This window comes from Varanus komodoensis, unplaced genomic scaffold (genome assembly GCF_004798865.1).
Source record: "Varanus komodoensis strain SLA01 unplaced genomic scaffold, ASM479886v1 scaffold13_3, whole genome shotgun sequence".
NCBI lineage: Eukaryota > Metazoa > Chordata > Lepidosauria > Squamata > Varanidae > Varanus > Varanus komodoensis.
Window position 1 is genome coordinate 18080532 of NW_025335409.1, and position 19595 is coordinate 18100126.

Genomic DNA, 19595 nt, shown 5'->3' on the forward strand with positions numbered 1-19595 from the left:
CCTGTAGAATAGCAGCATACAGACAGAGCCCTTTGGGCATTTGTTTGTATTGGTAGAAAGGATCTAATTACAACACGGAGATAATGCAGAGTAGCTAATATGGAGCTTAACTGCAGGCTCACTGGGAAGTCCTAACCCAGTCAGATCACTCCACAATGTGTTCCAGAGTAGGCTGTTATCAGAACAAATGAGATAAGGATAGCCAATAATACACTTTGAAACCTGAAGAAGCAACAATGTTGGGAGAGCAGGATGAGAGCTTCATCTGCTTATCTGCGTGGGTGTCCTTTCTTGAAATGCAGCCTTCTTTCCAGCTGTCCACTGGGGATGCAATAGTCCTAAATTCCTATGGAAGTGCTTAACAGTGACTGAACTATGGCCAGTTGGAATTGATGAAGACACAGTATCTTCTGGTTAATTGCCCCTTTCAGAATGCCCCTTAGCCTAGGCTTCCTATGGATGATCTATATATGATTGTCATCTCTGCCAGTTTTCTCCTGCCACGCAGCACTCTCTGTTTCTTACCCTCTCCTTCTCCAAACTCCCACCTACACAAGCACATACCATTTAGCAAAAGCACTTGTCCCAGAGACAGAAAGGATGAACAAAACAAATCAGGAGGGTTTTGCTTTGCTCCCCATGCTAGACTCAGCCCCATGCTCCCCTGCACTTTTATTGCCAATGAGCAGGTATCATGTTTGGCACTCTGTTTGTGTCTTTTTCCACCCAGTGAAGCCCCGCAAGTTTCCCTGTGTACAAAGCTGCTGTCCATGGATTCCAAGTTCCTATGAAAGCACAAAACAGTAAATGAAGGCTCCTAAGGAATTTGTGCTCAATCAAGTTTGGCAGAAAGAATAAGCAATACATGAATTGCAGAAAGTGCACTGCCTTTATCTGGCTGGTGGAAACGCACATGAAGAAGGCCAACTGGTTTCACAAGATTTTGCCAGTGGGAGGTGACTGCATGTTTAGGCTCATGTGAAATTCTTCTGACACTTGCCAAAGGTCTGAACGTGCAAAGAAGGCTTGATTGGAGCATTACATAGCCATGCAATAATTCATATCAAGAAGCACAAATTACAGGATGGTTGAGATAGGAAACTTGTGCCCTTCTTCCTTGCAAATCCCTACTTATTTATTTTATTTTTATTTATTTATTTATATTGCTATTTATATCCTGCCTTTTTCCTACAAAGGGCTCAAGGCAGCTTACATCATCTGTCCTCCTCCATCTTATCCCCACAACAACAACCCTGTGAGGTAGGTTGGGCTGAGAGCCTGTGACTGGCCCAAAGTCACCCAGTTGGCTCCATGGCTGAGTGGGGACTAGAACCCAGATCCTCTGAGTTCCAGTCCCATGCTTTTAACCACTACTCCACACTGGCTCTCTACTTATTAGAATGAGTGATCCTTGGCCAGTTGTTAAGCCAAATGAAGATCCTGCCCTTTCCCTGTTTCTTTCACACCTGTCAGCCAGAAATTCAGCATCACAGAGAAGAATAGGACCTATTGGCCATAAGAACTTTTTTGGTTAATGAATTACACACAGTTTCTGATTGCTGACTCTGAATGCCAGTATGTTATTGTCAATACTGCAAAGCCTGTTCCATATCCCTCTTAATTTAACTGCATGTTTCATGAGCATTAATACTGCAGGACAAGCATGCTTAGAAAAGAAAAAACCCACTGTGAAATCCATGTGTTATGTGATGCCAAGTTGCAAGTGAAGTAGGATGCCTTGTTTTTTCCTTGCACTATTCACTTGATCCTCATTTCCCTGTCAGTATAATGCTGATTTGTGTTGTTGCTTCCTAGGATTTTGGGGGGTATGATAGCTTTCTATCAGCTGCCAGTCACATGCCACACTAGCCTGAATTGAATGCCCATTGTAACTCTGAGGGAGATTGCTTCTATCCATTTTTTACAAAGGAAATTCAATTTAACCATCATTCTGTACACCAACCCTCCCTCCTCTTCCATCTTACTTGGCATCTTCATCCTAAATGAAAGAAGCAGATTCTTTTTCTGTCAAAACACCGTTGGAAGAATTCCGTTCTGTCTCTACTGGTTATAAGCACGTGCTGACTGGTGTACCTTAATAAACCTGCATCCCCAAGGACCCGTCCGTGGTTGATCAGAAAAGTGCACACTTTATTTGAACCACATGTACTTTCTGGAGCATAATGAGATACATAATCGGTGTTTTAAGCTATTAAAATTACATTCAACTTAGTGTAGATTATAAATATATTCTTAACCATACTAGTTAAGAACAGCAATGTGTAGTTCCACACTCCTCAGGGACAGCTGAGTTGTGAGAAGAGATTATTGGAAAAAGATGCAAAAGTTATTTGTTTGGTTTGATAAATCTTTATGAGCTCACTCAGTTTTCACCTTGTAGCATTAAGCATGAACGCAAATGCAATTGGCTGTCAGATATCAATACACTGATGACCCTGTGATCCAATTTACACCCCAAAATGTGTTCTGTTCAGGAAATATATGTGAAAAACTGGCTGCATCTGAAAAATGCATGCAGAACTGCTTCATTCAATGAGAGAAAAATAGCTGTTATTCTCCTCTGGTCTCTACAAATAGTATTTGGCTAAAGACCACCAAAGCTTCTCTTTGTCAGCCAACTGAACTCTAACTTCAATATCTTTCACTGATTTCATTTAAAACAATCCAACAGGGCAGGCAGTCTGTTGGTGTAGTGAGTAGCCATTACCCTTAAGATTATTAAGAAAACAGGACATAATCCTATGCTTGAAAGGAAAAACTCATACAAGTCCTAGAATTCCTCAGGCAGGAATTCCAGCTGTCTGGAAAATGCTATAGGACTTTTCCATCTAAATGTTCATAGGGTTACACTTTTAGTTTAACACTTCAGAGAAATCAAATCGCATTTTAAAAAAGGAGGTCTACAACAATAAACTTTTTTTTCTTTAAGTAGATCTGGCTTGCCTTTCATGCACAGTGAGTTCAAGTTTTCAGGTTTAATGGGCCACACACTCCTGTCACACTCAAACAATTGTAGTAATGACATCTGTTTTAAGTAACATTTAGTTTTCTGCCACATTGCTCACATCATCACTGTTATCCAAGGATAACACTTTTATCATGCTTACTATCCAGTTAGCACTTCTGGGTAAAATCTCCATGAAATTTTAAAAGATTGACTGGGTTGGCCATGAACCCAGTGAAATCACATTGTAGTTAAGTTCTTATTATAGCAGATTTTGTTAAAGGTGCCTCACATCCTTTAAATAAAAAGCAAACCTTCCACACTGAACATGAAATATTCCCAAACTCAGTAAGGAGAAGACAGATCTCAGACTGTGATACTGGTCAAGGCCAGGAAACAGAAAACAACTGGCTGTCACACATCCATGTTCATTACTGGATCACTGCATCATCAAGCAATGAGTTGATCTTAGAGAATAGGACATCATCGTTATATGGCAGAGACAATGTTCATACCTCTGGTATCATGCTGAAGAAAATGCAACTCATTGGAGTGAGTTCATGAAGTCAGATGTGAGTCATCCACTGATATGTTTTACATCTGAACCAAGCCCATAATAGTGCTGATGACATCTGATGCTCCTAAAGACAGTTGAACTTCTTTTGTTTAGTTACTGGCCTGTCTGTCAAAGGTGAATAACCAGTGGATGCTGCTGACTCCTATGGCAGTGGATTTCCTTCTCCATTGCCACATCTCTTCTGAGCTTTATTGGAGCTATCTGTGGTGCTGAATGCCATACCCAGAATAGGCTCAACACCTTCCAGGTCTAATCCAGCTACACAGCTGACATCAGCTATGCAGGCCAATAGAATTTTCTACGATTTAGTCTGAAGATATTCAGCCATGCGAGTCTGTGAAGATTATGAGCTGTGTATCTGATCATATCTGGTTTTCCAAAATATAGAAAAGGTGCTGGCTGTGAGAGTGGCAGGGACAGAAGAAGTGGAAACCTTGTGTCCTTTCCTCTTCTTTTTTAATGGCCTTTCCACATTTGCAGATTTGATTAACATTTTATTGGAGCTCTCTTCCAAAACTGAAGGAAGACTGAAAATGGATATGCACAAACTTGTTTATTAGATTATGGGTTTGATTAGAGTATAATTTACAGTTCGTTACTGAATTAGTTGCTTTGAATAGGTGCTTGTTTATTTGCTTGGAGAGGGGCGTGTTTATTAGGTTAAATTATAAAATCTGAAGCCATACCACCTTCATTATGATTATATGTGGGTTCTCCCCACTGCCCCACTTTTCATGGAAACTTCACTCTCCCGGTGGAAATCTGGGAGGGGAAGCAAATGCCATAATTCTTTGTGATCATGAACTCTGGTTTCAGTAGGATTATAGCAGGAATCCCTGCCATAGATCTTGGCAGGTTTGTTATGTTTCATATTTCCATTGTTAAGATCTAAAAACAGATCAGTTTCAATGACACCAGCTGAATTTGATATGTGTTCACAACGGAGCATAAACCAAGTACTTATAGGAGATGACAGAGGAAAAATTAGGAGAATAATTTCAGTCATACAGAGCCCCTTAAAGATCTAGACAGGCTGTTACCAATTTTACAGTGTAGATGTGTCTCATGTTTTTATAGCCTTTTGGATTCTGTGGAGTAATGGCAACCAGATCCAACTTAGAAGGGGAAATATAAACCACTATATCGTGCTTGTCTTCAGGATGGCTCCAGTGTGCGCCTGTATAAAGCAAACTAGTATGTAGATAAATGTCTGTGCTTTGTGGAGCACTTAACCTACCACAAGTGCAATCATCACCCTATTTAATTTCAGATGTTGTCTTGTCTTTAGGAATTACAGTGCACTTCTGTATCTCTGATTTATGGCATGGAATGCTTTAAAAAAAGGCACACCTCTGAACAATTATTCACTCCCTTGGACAAGTTAGCTTGAGCACATGTTTAAGTTTCTGATGGTACCCACAATGGCTCACATTATCTGCCATTTGACTTATAGTATGAACATCTCATTAAGAACAGTCAAAGCAAACATGAGGCAGCACTGATTCAACTATTTATTTTCTGCAGCCCAGTTAAAATGCTAGCTTTGTGCCATAGTCCAGAACCTGCCTCTTTAATAATGTTTGCAAAGAAGCAACCTGCAATCAGAACAATGATGGGGTTGCTTCCTCTTCCAGGGCCAGCAGCTTCTGCCTCGAACAGAAGGGAAGGGCTGGGATGGCCTATAAAAACAGTTGCAGGGGCTACCGCCATTGCCCCACTGCCCAGCCTTTGCCACCTGAGACAGCTGCCTCCATCAGCTTAATTGTGCTGACCCTGGATAACTCGGAGAATTAGACCACACAATCCCAAGTTGAGGAGCCACTTCTCTGAGACAAGTGACTAGGGAGACACTCACGTGGAATATCTGCTGCTTATACAAATCAAACGCAAGACCTGCATGCACGTGGCTGTATAAAAGGGTTGCAGTTTAACCCTGTCATTTTAATTCAGGAAACAGAGATTTAGCAGGTTTCTAAGATGATATTCATGGAGTCTGCACTTGAAATTCCCTAAGGAAACAGCTTTGCCCCTTCTGGCTAAAGTTTCCTAAACACCATCTTGCAGGCCATGTATATTTGGATGAAAGCAGACATCATGTGAGATCTTTGATTTTTTGGTCAGAGCATGGCCTCCTATTCATCGGCGGGGGAATAGAGAAAATTAGAATGAATCCTCTCATCTGACTATCTATTAGGAATGGACTGGAGAAAGGTTGTCACTTCATTCACACAAAGTTGTGCAATGAAGATATTTGTGCAACAGTGACTCATACTAGCTGTATGCCAGTGCTTTTGACTGGGAAATGATACACAATAAGGTCAGGTCTTTTAAATGGAAAATAAGGTATAGTCAAATAAGTGGTACATTATCTGTCCGATAACCATTCATAGATGGTAAATATTGTCTGACAAAAAAATATGTCTGCTTCCACAGATATATATCCCAAACAAGCAATACCACTGTTCAGAAAGACAAAAGTGTCTTTAAGAATGCATTCATGTACAGAACTACTGGGCATTCTGCTCCTTTTTGTATAAGTATTTTTTCTGAAATTACCTATTGTGTTTTACTGTAGATAAATACTTTTTTCCATCTAGCTTTAAAATTATGGGATGAGTTCAGGCAAATCTCAAGACTCACACAATGACTTTATGCAATGCAAAAAAAGTTAACCAATGGAATTTAAACGTTTTTGCTTTTTATCCAAACTGATATGATAGAATTTCATTGCAATAATCTTTTACTTGAGGAGGTATGTTGCCGTCTGCACATGCACGCACATGCACTCACACACACAAAATCCTGCCACTTTGCCACTTTTCTGGCTTTTCTCATAAAAAAAAGAGCTAGGATGTTTTTGAATTCACTTCTCTACCAGGTACCAAGAGATCAAGACAAATTAAATTCCTTGGTAGCCTGCCAACATCCTGACATGTATTTCCAGGTTTAAGAAATCCATTTGGAAACTCATTTGACAGTGTTTTATTAAATTGATAGTTGAAAACTCAAGGTGCCATTCAGATTGTATGCTCATATTACATGAACTTGGTACTTTATTGCATTTTGCAGTATAGTATATTGTTGCTTGAAACATATGGAAAACTGGGTAGTTACCCCATAAAGAATTCTTGAAAGGAGTTCCTAGCGTATTTCAAAATGCCAGGTTCAAAATGCCAGTCATCAGGATCCCACATCTGGAAAGCATCTTCCTTAAAGAATGCTCCATGTAATTGAGTGAGATTGAAGAAGATTTTACAAGACATTAAGGAGGGTGTGAAGTGGGCATGTTTAGTGCACAAGATGCACTGTACAAAATCTTTCACTTGTCTGACTGTAAGAAACATCTTTATGACCCTGAATCAAATATCAGGCTAGGATAAGTAAAACTGTCAATTTTGCTTCCTCCCCTATTGAAAATGTTCAGGTTCTTGCTTTTTAGTTATGAATGAATTTCCATATTTGGGAAGTTCTTGTCCAAAAATAAAACGCAACTGAAACAAAATTCGCACTCATCTGTACCAGCAAAATTCAGTAGGTATACATGCTTGTAGCATGAAGTGGCCCATGATGTACCTGCCTGCCATATAGTTATTAAAGAGTTTGTCTGCAGAAAGAAATGGCAGCCATAGTTTAGCATTACCATGAATACACAGGAATTCAAACCCCGACTTTTAAGGACAACACACTGAAGATCCTAGGCCTTGACTGACAAATCTGTCAGTTTAGGTCTCTTTCATTTTCCATTTTTTTACTCTCAATTCCTTTTTGCCCCAAATATGGAGAACTTTGTGAATTTCATAAATTCTTATTAACAGTGACCTGGCTGAAACAAATTTCTTGCCTGTAGCTAATACAGGTGCTTTTCATTGCTAAATACAGCCATTTGAGAGAATCTGGTATTATACAAAGACTATTTTATAAACCTTTCAATTGTTAAAATGTAAGCTGCAGTCCTTTACACACATTTTTGAGACTAAACTCCTTGGAACTCAGTGTTGATCATATCTGTTTCAATACACATAAATCTTGTTTGCACATGGTTGATTACCCATAGTGGGCTGTTGCTTGATGCAATTCACTTCCATTTGTTGATTTGATGGTGGAAGAGGTAGAGAGTTTCACTCAGAAGCCAGCAACCCTAGCAAATCGGTTGCATGACGGGTGCCAAAGTACCGATTGAGAGAATGAGAATTTCTACTGCAAAGGGATATATGCCAGAGTCAATGGGAGGACCAAAGGAATACATGGGGACTGAGGGGAGATGAAGCATGGCAAGACTGATAGTCTTTTAGGATAGCAGGTGACTTCTTTTCAGGGTGACTCAGCAAGATGGGCAGACCTGTCCTTAGAAGCAAGCTGTGAGTGGCCTCCCTCACCACCCAACCACATACATACACAGGCAGAGTAATGAGCATTTCCAATCAAAATCAGCATTACTGTCACTGTACAATATTTACCATGCTATCTTTCGCACAGTATGGCTTTTAGAAAGGTCAAAAGAGTAGGTATGCAGATTAAAATGTACCAGGGGCTGATCATGCTAATATTGTGATTGTTGATATACAGTGAAATGAGCCTGCTAAAGTGACAGTAGGGCTGGCTAGTTTCAAGGAGAAGTTAGTTTTGCTCTGTCATTATCATACACATGATAACAGCTTCCTCCTCAGAATCCATGGGTATAGTGCAGATGTCTGGAGGACAAGGTTTGTGGCTTACACATGCAAGCCCCCTTCTTCCAGACATTTGTGCTGTACACACAGACAAAAGGCATTCACACAATGTCAGGAATGTGGCTCCATTTATATTTTCACTTACTTACCTATTGCCTTTCTACGCTGTCCAATAGCCAACGTTCTCTGACTGATTCAAAGCAACAACATGTAAAACCACAAACCCATTGAATTAAAAATGGAATGAAACCAAAGATAAAAACCAGCACCAGTGGAGAGATCTAAACATGCACTAAAAGCTCAATTCTATGGCCTCCTGACAGTGTCATGGAGGCCAAAGCGTTATTTAGCATCCCAGCTCCAAAATCCTACAATATCAAGGTGGAGTTCCAAAGGCCATTTCCCGCCTCCCCAGCCAGAACAGAAAGAAACATTATAGCTGCCCTCCAACTCAAGGTCACAAGTGGGCCGTGCAGAGGACGAAAAGCGGCATGTTTGGGAAGGGGAGGGAAGGAGACTGAGGCTTATGCTGATCCCTATTTGGTAACCCTCTTTCCTTACCACTCCCAGGAGTTTATCTCAGGGACTGAAAATGCCAGTCTAGATAAAATAGTGCAAGGTGTGATGGGTTTCATGGGTAGGAAGCACATAAGCTTCTGGAGTTTGGGCACTTGATTGTGCCCTAACCTTTAAAAAAAAAAAAATAAAGGACGAAAAAGGCTGGGAAGATAAAAAGGATTGGTTCTATGGGTGGGGGGGAGGGGGGAAGACCCTCTACCTACTCACTGTCACAATTTGGATTGGGGCCTTGTTGTCTACCCAGGATGAGAAAGAAAAGCGGATATAGTTACAAATTTAATGTCTGCTTTAGCCCTCAGATTTCCAGTAAGTCCTGGTTTTGAAGAATTTGCTTCTGCTCTCAATGGCACTCAACTTATGTATACCTCATCAAAGCACATTTATACTTCTTGCAAGTAGAGAATGGAGAACAAACTTTTAATTCATTTGTTTGTTCCTCCTTTATAGTTCTTTTTCATTTTCGGAAGGGAAGAGAGACTCCCCTTTGTTTGTGTGCCTATGATATATTGAGCAGAAATAGTAAAATGAAACAATCTACATCCAGCCTTTCTTGAAATTTGAAGAGTTCTGAAAATGATCCCCAGGTGTTCCACAATGTTAAAAGCCTGGGAAGATCTTAATATCCCAGAACCATTTACCTTACTTCCCAGGAGAGTATGAACATGGCATCATGAACATGCAGCTCTTTCATATTTCTAACACGTACTCTGGTTGTATTTCAGAGCTCTGGGATTTGAACAGAACATCCGTCTTTCATAGCCCGTCTGGATATCTGGGTCTTCATGTAATGCTTCTGGATGAGTATCAAGATCGACTCTTTGTGGGAGGAAAGAACCTGGTATATTCTCTCAGCTTAGACAGAGTCAGTGAAAATTACAGAGAGGTACAGTAACTACTTATGCGCTCTGAGTCATGACAAGAAATCCTTCAGAAAAACTTTTTCCTTTGTAGTGAAAGGAGAAGGCTGTATTACCAAATGTTTGCACATGGAACACATGGGACACAATCCACTGGGAGCACCAATTGTGCAAGTCCATTCCAAAATGTCCATTTTAATAGGGCTTTGAGCAGGTCGTGTTCCTTGTAGCTTACATTCCTAGCTTTTACTTCAACTTGAACATCATATAGAATTAAAGAAATTAATTGTCTGTGTATGTACACACACACACACACACACACACACACCTGCTTCTTGTTTCATTTTTTGACTAGCAAATAGAGCCAGCTTCACACGGGTTGAAACAGCCCTTGGTTTGACACAATGAAGCCTTCAAGTAAACTTACACAAGTGCCACAGTGGACAAAATTTGCCCAGCCTGTCCAGGTGAAGCTCCACCAACCACCACACGTAGACATGGCCCCTGTATTGATGCACCACTGTGCAGTAGAACTCTGTCCACTCTTCCACCAAGAGAGGCTGTCTCATTGCATATCACTCTGCCCCACAAGCCACAGCAATCCCCATAGAGTTTGTAAAGCTATGCATTGGTTTGGAGAGTCTGCCCTTAGAGAATGAGGAAGTTACTGCAGGAGTGCACTGTATAGATATATTTAAATGAATTAAAATTAATTATTGTATTTTAACAAAGAAGGAACCCCAGGGTGAACACAGCTAGAGTCTCCATAGTATGTGCACCAAGTTGACACAGATGGACAGACAGAGAGGCATGTACCTCTATTATTACTCTACGTTTCACTTTCAGCATGTAGAGATTTTCATGGATTACTGTTGTTTCTTCAGTATGTTTGTCCTACCTTCAAGGAATGGTGGGTCTGGTGACATGCTTGAATGACTGCGTATAGAAATAGTTTTCTTTGGAGCTGGGGCTTGACCTGGGCCAGGATCCATCCTCAAGAGCTGGCCATTATGTGATGATAGCAAGATCCTCCTGCACCAAATAATGTACAGATGGAAATATTGAATCGGTGTGATATGTTTTGCTTTGGGATGGAATCATTCCACCATGTTGGAGAGTGGCTTAGCACAGTCTGCAAAATGGCAAATGATGGATCACACATTCATGGTGGGGTCAGTGGTGGGGTAGAGAAATTTCACATGTTTTATGAGTGGAGAAAGTTCCACCTTCATCTAAAAAACGTATAGATCTTAAAAACCCTTTACTGCATACAATTTCGAGTACAACTGCTGTAAACACTCAAGGGATGCAGATATAAATATATCTTTGTAGAATATCAATCACTATAGGAAGTGAAATTTGAAGGTCCTGGAGAGGACTGTGGCACAAGAATAGAGAATGTTTCATGTAAGGTATTGTTTTCAGTCTGATTATGCCTGCTGATAGCTTTAAGATCCCAGCTCACAAGAGAATTCAAAGACATTTAGAAAGTAATTTGTTTGCAACCATTAATATCAGGTGTTTACCTTCTGAGATAATACATGAAATATCTGCTGCCTTTTTCTAGGGGGAATTCAGTTCCATTTCAAGAGTTCTTTAAAAAAAATGCATAGCTATTGTCTTTCTTTCTGCCCATTGAACAGCTCAGCTCATCCTTTCTCCTGGGGGCTTCAGTGCAGAAAATGTCAAATAAATGATAAGGATTTGTCAAACACTACCTAAAGCTATCCAGAGGGATGGGTAAGCCAATAAAACTGTAGTGCTACAGAATTAGTTTTCTCTGGATGAAGTAGAACTGGAGAGTTAGGGTGTCTTTTGCACAGCTGCTAAGCCTGTGTCAGCTTCCCAGGAGCCTACAGCCCTCCAAGGATGTAACACTTTAGCTAACTTCTAGAAGTTGGCATCTTTCCCCTCTCCTCAAAAAATTAAAATGTAAATTGACTTCAAACTATTTCTTTAACTCACATAATAGCTGAAGGGTATACATAAACTGGAGAGAGATATGAGTTATCCGGCAAACCATTAAATATCCTGCTCTATTGTTTAGCTGTAAGCTAACAAAGAAGAGACTCCCAGCAGCATTTGCAGCATTTTTTTGGCTTGTGTTGCTCCTTTTTGCGTATATGATGCTGTACATTTTGGGTGATTCATGTATTTGTTGCTGTTGCTATTATGCACCATAGAGTCAGCTCCATATGGCAGCCCTGTGAATGAAGGCCTCTAAAGTGAACTGTCCTTGACAGTGCTGCTCAGCTCTTGTAAACTCCAGGCAAGGACTTCCTTCATGCAAATGAGCCATCTCATATTCAGTCTTCTTCTTATTAGTCTGCTTTCAGCTTTCCTTTGCATCATTGTGTCTCATGTATTTTGTAAAGTCTGATTTTATATAAGATGGTTCCGATCAACAGCCCTGCAAATAACAAGAATATAATATGGCCAAAGGCATTGTCCATGCCCTCTCTTTTACACTTTACTTTCCATCCTGAATCACCCACTGTACACAAAAGCCATATAAGAGATAGGACAGATTTTGCAACACATTGAGCCCTGGAACATCTTGCAATCCTTTATAGGCAGCAATCACTCAGAGCAGCCTTCCCCAACATGGCGCATGCCAGATGTGTTGCATTGCAATTCCCATCTCCTGCAGTGAAGGGAAGATAAGAATTGCAACCCAGCGCATCTGGAGAGCACCATACTGAAGAATGCTTCCTTGGAGAGTAGCATGACAAAGCTAAATATACTTTGGCACTGTGAGGTTCCACAAGAAGATGCACTGCAGATGTTTTATATCCAGGGAGATAAAATGACTGCATGTACATAATGATGTCTTATTCAGACCTCTTCAGATTCCCATTAGGGTTGTGTATCAGTTAAAATATGTGCCATTGATGGGTAGTGCTTTTCACTGACTCATAGATTAAATGTAAACTACTTTTCAGTTTGCAACAACCTCAGTCCAAGTACCTTTTTGCATGACATGTAAGCAAATGTGCACTTTAATAAGCAAAAACTTCCACTTTTTATTAGACATGTAGGCTGTTTATCATATTATCCTTGCCATTCCATTATAAAGCCATTTGTAAGCCATCCAGAGACTTTTAGTATTGGGACAGCATACTAAAAATGTTTAATTAATTAATTAATTAAAGGGGGGGCAACACTAGGGAGGAGACAGTCTTCTCACATTTCTGTCACATTCATGGTGGCAAAATAGGAAAACAGCTCAGAGACTGTTCAGTGGTTAATCTTGACTTTGGAGACTCAGCCTATTTCTTTGCAGATTACTCATTTTAGAGCTCTTTCTTAAAGACAGAAGTGCTAAGCATAAATGCTTCTATGAATGTAGTGCAATAATTATCTCTAATCTGATGTGGTCATGCCAAAGATAGCAGTATATTAGGCCAGGGGAATAAAATAATCTTCCCCAGCTTCCCTCTCCACTAACTTAAGCAGTCAGAACAGAGAAAAATTATAATTCCTGTAACAGTGGCAGAGACTTCAGCTCTTGCTTATGTCTTGAGCTCCATGAAAAAAGGGAAGTCATAGATTTGATTCCTGTGTTGTTCAGGTGCCTCCAACGGGGACAATGAAGTGAATTTTTATTTAGTAAACTCAGCTTTCATCCTGCTGCATGGATCTAATTTAGAACAAAAAGAAAATATTCCTTATAGACATATACCTTCAATCATTATCCAGTTCAATGATACCTTAGAAATTTCAGCAACAAGGAACAAATCAGAAATCTCAAAGGGTGAAAATATGAAAAATATAAGCTGGGTGGATATAAAACACCCTGGATAACTTAGAAACAGCTTAATTGGTAAAGAATGTGAGGTTGTCATTCTCTCCAGACTTACATAGAATGGCTATTTTTTCTCTTCCACACAGTTCACTTATTTCAAGCTACACACATTTACAATACATTATTTAGGGTACAGGACTCTGGACGTTTAGATAGAAAAAATCCGATAAATCTCTGTATGCTTCAGCCAGGTGGCTGGGGCATACTGGGATTGTAGACCTTTTCCACCTCTAAACTTACATAATATTGTGCCTTTAAACACATAAGTGCACTGCCACATAAATTACTGCTTGGTTGTGTATTTAAAAGCAATTACTACTACTACTTCTACTACTACTACTATTAAATATGTAGAAAGAGGTCCCAGGGCAGGGGTCCTCAAACTTTTTCACCAGGGGGCCAGTTGAAACCTGCTGGTGCTGGGCATGGGCTGGAATGGTGGTGCTGGCCGGGTGTGGGGATGGTGCGTGCAGGTGCGCACACTGAAGTGGGGCCGGGGCGCTTGGTGAGGCAAGGTGAGGTGAGGTGCAGGTGGGGGCGGGCACATGAGGCAGCGGCTTGCTCACTTGGAGATCGTTTTCTCCGAGCAAGCAAACCTCTGCCTCCCTGCGCATGGGGCGAGGTGGGCAGCAGTGGGTCCAAATGGGCATGGCGGACTGGATAAATGGGTATGGCAGGCTGGATCCGGGCCGTAGGTTGAGGACCCATGTCCTAGGGCAATCCTCAAGAATTGTAAGATCCAGATTCCATTTTTCTTCCTGTTGCATTTTTAGCCTCACTTTTCCTCCTAGAAGCCGAAGCAGATTCATGGAGCTATCTCATTTCTGATGGAAAAGAAATTCTGTCCACCTCATCACATCAGCTTGAGCAGCTATCTACCAAAGATCTATTTCCAACAACCCTAGAGTTTCCTTGAGGTTATACAACAGTTTTTGAAATACACTTCTGAAATGCATAATTCATTTTATTTGTAATCAGTTTGATTACAGTTATCTCACTATTTACTCCTTTTGCCCAACCTAGGTGACAGACTCTTGGCATTACTATTTCCAAGCAGTAATATATGAAGCTTAAGGTCTTTTAGTTCTGGGATACACCAAAGCACTGTCTGGTGGATTAGGGCATGGTTGACTGACCGAAAGCAGAGGGTACCATTAGTGGGGAATCATTGCAATGGTGGCCAGTGTCAAGCGGGGTCCCCCAGGGCTCTCTCCTGGGGCCGATCCTGTTCAATCTTTTCATCAATGACATGGAAGAAGGGCTGAACAGTCTGCTGATTAAATATGCAGATGATACTAAAACTGGGGCAGTGGCCACAACTGAGGAGCAGGTACTCCAGATCCAAAAGGATCTGGACAGACTATGGAAGTGGGCAGCAGACAACAGGATGGCGTTCAATGTGGATAAGTGCAAGGTCTTGCACTTGGGGCATAGGAATGGTTGCCATAAGTACAGGTTAGGGAACAAGTGTCTGGAGAACAGCACTTGTGAAAGGGACCTGAGGGTGCTGGTTGACTGCAGGCTAAACCAGTGGCTTAACCAGTGGTGGTTAAGAGGGCGAACATCACCCTTGGTTGCATAGCCAGAAGCGTGGCTTCTAGATCAAGAGAGGTATTACTACCACTCTATACAACTCTAGTGCACCCACAACTGGAGTATTGTGCTCAGTTTTGGGCCCCTCATTACAGGAGGGATATAGCCAGGTTGCAGTCAGTGCAGCATAGGGCCACAAGGTTGGTGGCCAGTTTGCAGGGGATGGAGTATGAGGCGAGACTGAGGGAACTGGGTCTCTTCAGCCTGGAGAAGAGGAGACTCAGAGGGGATATGTCGGTGACATACAGGTATGTGAGGGGATAGAGATGGGTAGAGATGGGGACAGAGATGGGTAGAAACCTTTTTCTCCCCTGCAGAGGAAGGCAGGACGCGCTCCAATGGAGCAAAGCTCAGGGAGCCAAGGTTCCATTTAGATGCCAGGTAGCACTTCCTGACGGTTAGGACCCCGAGGGTGTGGAATGGGCTTCCACGAGAGGTCGTTGAGGCCCCATCGGTGAGGGTGTTCAAGGATAGGCTGGACATGCACATGGTGGGCATGTCGTGAGTGGAGGTGGCTGGAGCCGGGGGTCAGAATAGATGGCCCGGGAGGCCCCTTCTGACTCGCTCTGTTTCTATGTTACCTCTCCTCTAAGATGTTAACAACAGGGACTATAAAGATTTGGATGACTTCTCAGTGGTTTATGTTGGAAAAATGCTATTCCATTCTAGCTCCTGGCCAATTATAATGCCAGATTATATGTGTCTTTCATGATTCATGTTCCTTCCTTAAAAGAAATGTGTGTCAGCCAGCATATGTATATTCAGGTCCACCCCAACCCACCAAACTTCATCAATGCAAACTCTAGAGGAGAAGTCATACCTCTTTCCACCATGGGGCAGGTGCTATGGCAAGTGGCCCAAGCAACTGTGCCAGCACGGTGTGAATCTTCTTGTAAGGCTGCTTCATCTTTTAAGGTCCCATTCCTCATACAAACCTTACTGCTTCACCAATTACAATTTCATTGAAAAGGTGAAGCATCCATAGCACAGAAAATTGCAAAAAGGAAGTAGGATGTTTAGACAGTCATCATGTCCACCTGGAAAAAAGAAAGTTCTGCAAGAAAACCATGGCATCCCACCCCACTTAGAGCACTGATCTCTGGGGCATATTCTTACAACCATGTTTTCGAGCTGTCTCCTGCTATCGTTTCAGCTTAGCCTTCAGAGCATAAATTACTTACATCATTTGTGCCTTTTCAAATGCTAAACCATTGTGGTAGATGCAAAAATTGCCTATGATGAAATTTGAAAAATGCTTCAGACATTGACTCATGGACATGACAGCTATTGAATAATACTCTTCCAATGAAAGGTTGCACACAAAGGCCAACAAAGTGTGTGCTAGTATAATGCCATTCCAGCTCAAAAGTTCCTGAGAAATCATTGAGCTTTAGTGATTTCCAGCTTGCCAAAAGATTGTCAACCTGGCAAGCACCCAATACCATGTCATGGATGTAGTCATCATGAGAAATTCTGAAATAGTATATAGCACCAAGGAAAAAAATCACACATGGAAGGTGAAAGGCCACCATTTACAATCAATTAGTTTCTGGCTTTAGGTGCTGTGCAAACACAGCTTACATTATCCATGTGGAAAATATTCAACAATTAAACATTTGCAATCAAGAAGGGGTTACTTTATGAAAAGATTATAAATTCACTTATGTGCTGTCTGTGCTTATTTGCAAAAGAATGTTGGCCAGGTTGCTTTCTTCGGGAGTAAGATGAATTTATCCATGGATTTTTACCATGGATCTATGTTTGATACCTTGTTGGCCCAGTAGCCTGCTGGTGAGAAGCTATTGATTTGCAAGTTCATGACCTTCATACTCGGACTGAGAGGGACAGTTATCTAGATGCTGGCTTGCAGCTGGCTATAAGCTGGCCTTGCTGTTCCCTATCCCTTATTCTGCTAAAGGAATAAAAGAGCACATACAACAAACCCATGGAGTCCTCATGGTTTATTTATCCAATATATTTCCATTGCCCCATCCAAAACTTTTTCAAGGTGTTCATACATCACAAAAGAGATCAACATGAAAGAAATGTAAACCAACAAGAAAAAAATAGCAAAGCCCGGTTCTGCCTAAATAATAGCACAGTCATAAATAAAAGCTTCCATGTAGCCTGAAGTGCCTGACCCTGCCTAATCTTAGAAGCTAAGCAGGGTCAGGCCTGGGCAGAAGTGGGATGGACGACTTGAGGGTATGATTCTATGATTATTGCTGTCAACTGCCTAGAGAGCTTTGGCTATGGGCAGTATAAAAATGTAATAATAATAATAATAATAATAATAATAATAATAATAATAATAATAAAGGATTCAGCAAGAACTCTGAAACCAGGTTAAAATGTCTGGATGAATCATCAAAAAGCTGGTGCCTAAAAACTCCTACTTCTGGGAATCCCATACATGGGCCTAGCAAGGCCATTTCAAAGATGCTGTGCCATGGCACAAAAGATGTTGGCTCTTTGCCATACACCTGACATCAGCAGGCAGGAGAACCTTGGAGATGATAACAGGACATGGACAGGTTAATACAGGAGCAGGCAGTCTTTGCACTATTCTGGTCCAAAGCAGTCATAGATAACTTGGCCTTGTCCTATTTCACATTTGTTACCAGTATCCTGAATCCAACATTATGAATTCTTATGAAAGCTCTCTAGTATTCCAAGATTTCAGAGTATGTCTGAATGTTGTAGATGCACATCATCAAAGTGCACCTTGACAATATGACACGCATTATATGGAGTTTTTGTCCTGTGATGTGCATCACAATGTTATGTGCCATGAATGACATATCTTTCTCTAATTTGCTTTAATGCTATGCAGTGGTTTGGTGGATTGACATTTAGCAACAAGAGAAATGGTTCCCACTAGTGGTGGATTAACATTTAACAAGAGAAACTGTTCTCGCTATTTTAAGAGTACATCAGCTGGAAAGCAAAGGACAATCAGCACGACCACTCATATGCAGCACCAATCAGTCCACCAAATTAAAAGTTAAATATATCAGTTCAAATCACCTAACCAAGAGATAAAATACCATGTTTCCCAATGACACTCAGGAAACACCCAGGTTCAACTTTTACTTAACAAAAATAATGCTTTATTTTGCCTAGAAGTCAGCTAGGTAGAGGAGAAATTTATGCTTAACCACTGATGAGCCAAGTAGCATGACTGTTTCTTCAAATGTATTTGGTTTCAGATCCCATTTTTAAATCATTATTTATTCATTTAAAGTTTTTATATACTACCCTATAGTAGACACTGTGTAATCAAATGGTTGATAATTTTGGCAAAGATTAACTAAAGATTAAAGAAAGATCATTTCATACGTATGCTCAGGAACTGTAACTTTGTCATTATTTTCAGTAACTAAAGAGTGACAGTTATCAACCTCATCCATCACTGTATTTCTATGCAGTTTTTCTGCAGTAAAAAAATCAGGAAAATTTACATAATCAAGCATGACATTTCCAAATGCAACTTATAAAATAGTCAGATACATAGGCCAATCAAAACATCTCACAAAAATAAATATATCCTGAAATCAAACAATCAATACTAAGATTAAACAAAAGAGAAATATCCCACCCACACAAAATCTGAACTTACATCAAGATCACAGCAGTTGGCTGCTTCCTCATGCCAACCACACAGACTGTATATGTACAAATTATAAATTATAAAATATGAATTAACTTGAAATCAATCACAGTTTAAATTATGAAAATATGAAAGCTGATTGGACTGATTTTAGGGCTCATTATACATTTGAGAGGGACTGCAGGTGGCGCAGTGGTTTAAACCGCTGTGCTGCTGGGCTGGTTGATCAAAAGGTCGCCAGTTTGAATCTGCACAACGGAGTGAGTTCCTGTTGCTCTGTCCCAGCTCCTGCCAACCTTGCAGTTCGAAAGCATGCAAATGCAAGTAGATGAAAAGGTACCACTTCGGTGGGCAGGTAACAGCGTTTCGTGCACTTCGGTGTTTAGTCATGCCGGCCACATGACAACGGAGACTGTCTGCGGACAAACGCTGGCTCCCTTGGCTAGGAAACGGAGATAAGCACTGCCCCCTAGAGTCAGGCATGACTGGACTTAATGTCAAGGGGAAACCTTTACCTTTACCTTTTATCTATTTGAGAATGATAAACTTATTAATTAAATGACCATTTGAGAATGATAAACTTATTAATTCAATGTATGGACCAACTTACCATGACTTATTTATTCATTTAAAATGTTTGTAGACTGTCCCATTACTGAAGTCTTGGGACGGTTTAACAATACAAACTTTCAGTGGTACCACGAGATGCAACTCAAGGCTTAGTGCATAGGCTAACATTATGACTTGTGTCTGTAAGGTTATTGCAATCCCTCATGTTGAGAAGCATTTATACCTCTGACTACCAGATGGATGTAACAAGCAAACAATCATTCTCATTACAGGCTTGTGTGTTTCCAAAAGCAAAAGGTTAGGTCAGAGGGAAAGGAATTGCTGGATAATCAGAATGCAGTCAAGAAAACCAGATTTATGTATGAGAGT

At 40.8% G+C, this 19595-nt stretch overlaps 1 protein-coding gene across 1 annotated transcript in view; it reads left to right on the forward strand.

The window, feature by feature from the left end:
* Positions 1 to 9563: 9563 nt before the first annotated feature.
* Positions 9564 to 19595, forward strand: part of SEMA3E (semaphorin 3E) — a 105486-nt gene continuing 95454 nt past the window's right edge. Inside the window, exon 1 of the mRNA XM_044423425.1 lies at positions 9564 to 9674. Within this exon, the coding sequence (XP_044279360.1) occupies positions 9579 to 9674 (96 nt within the window). The 5' untranslated portion in view covers positions 9564 to 9578. The remainder of the gene's footprint in view (positions 9675 to 19595) is intronic.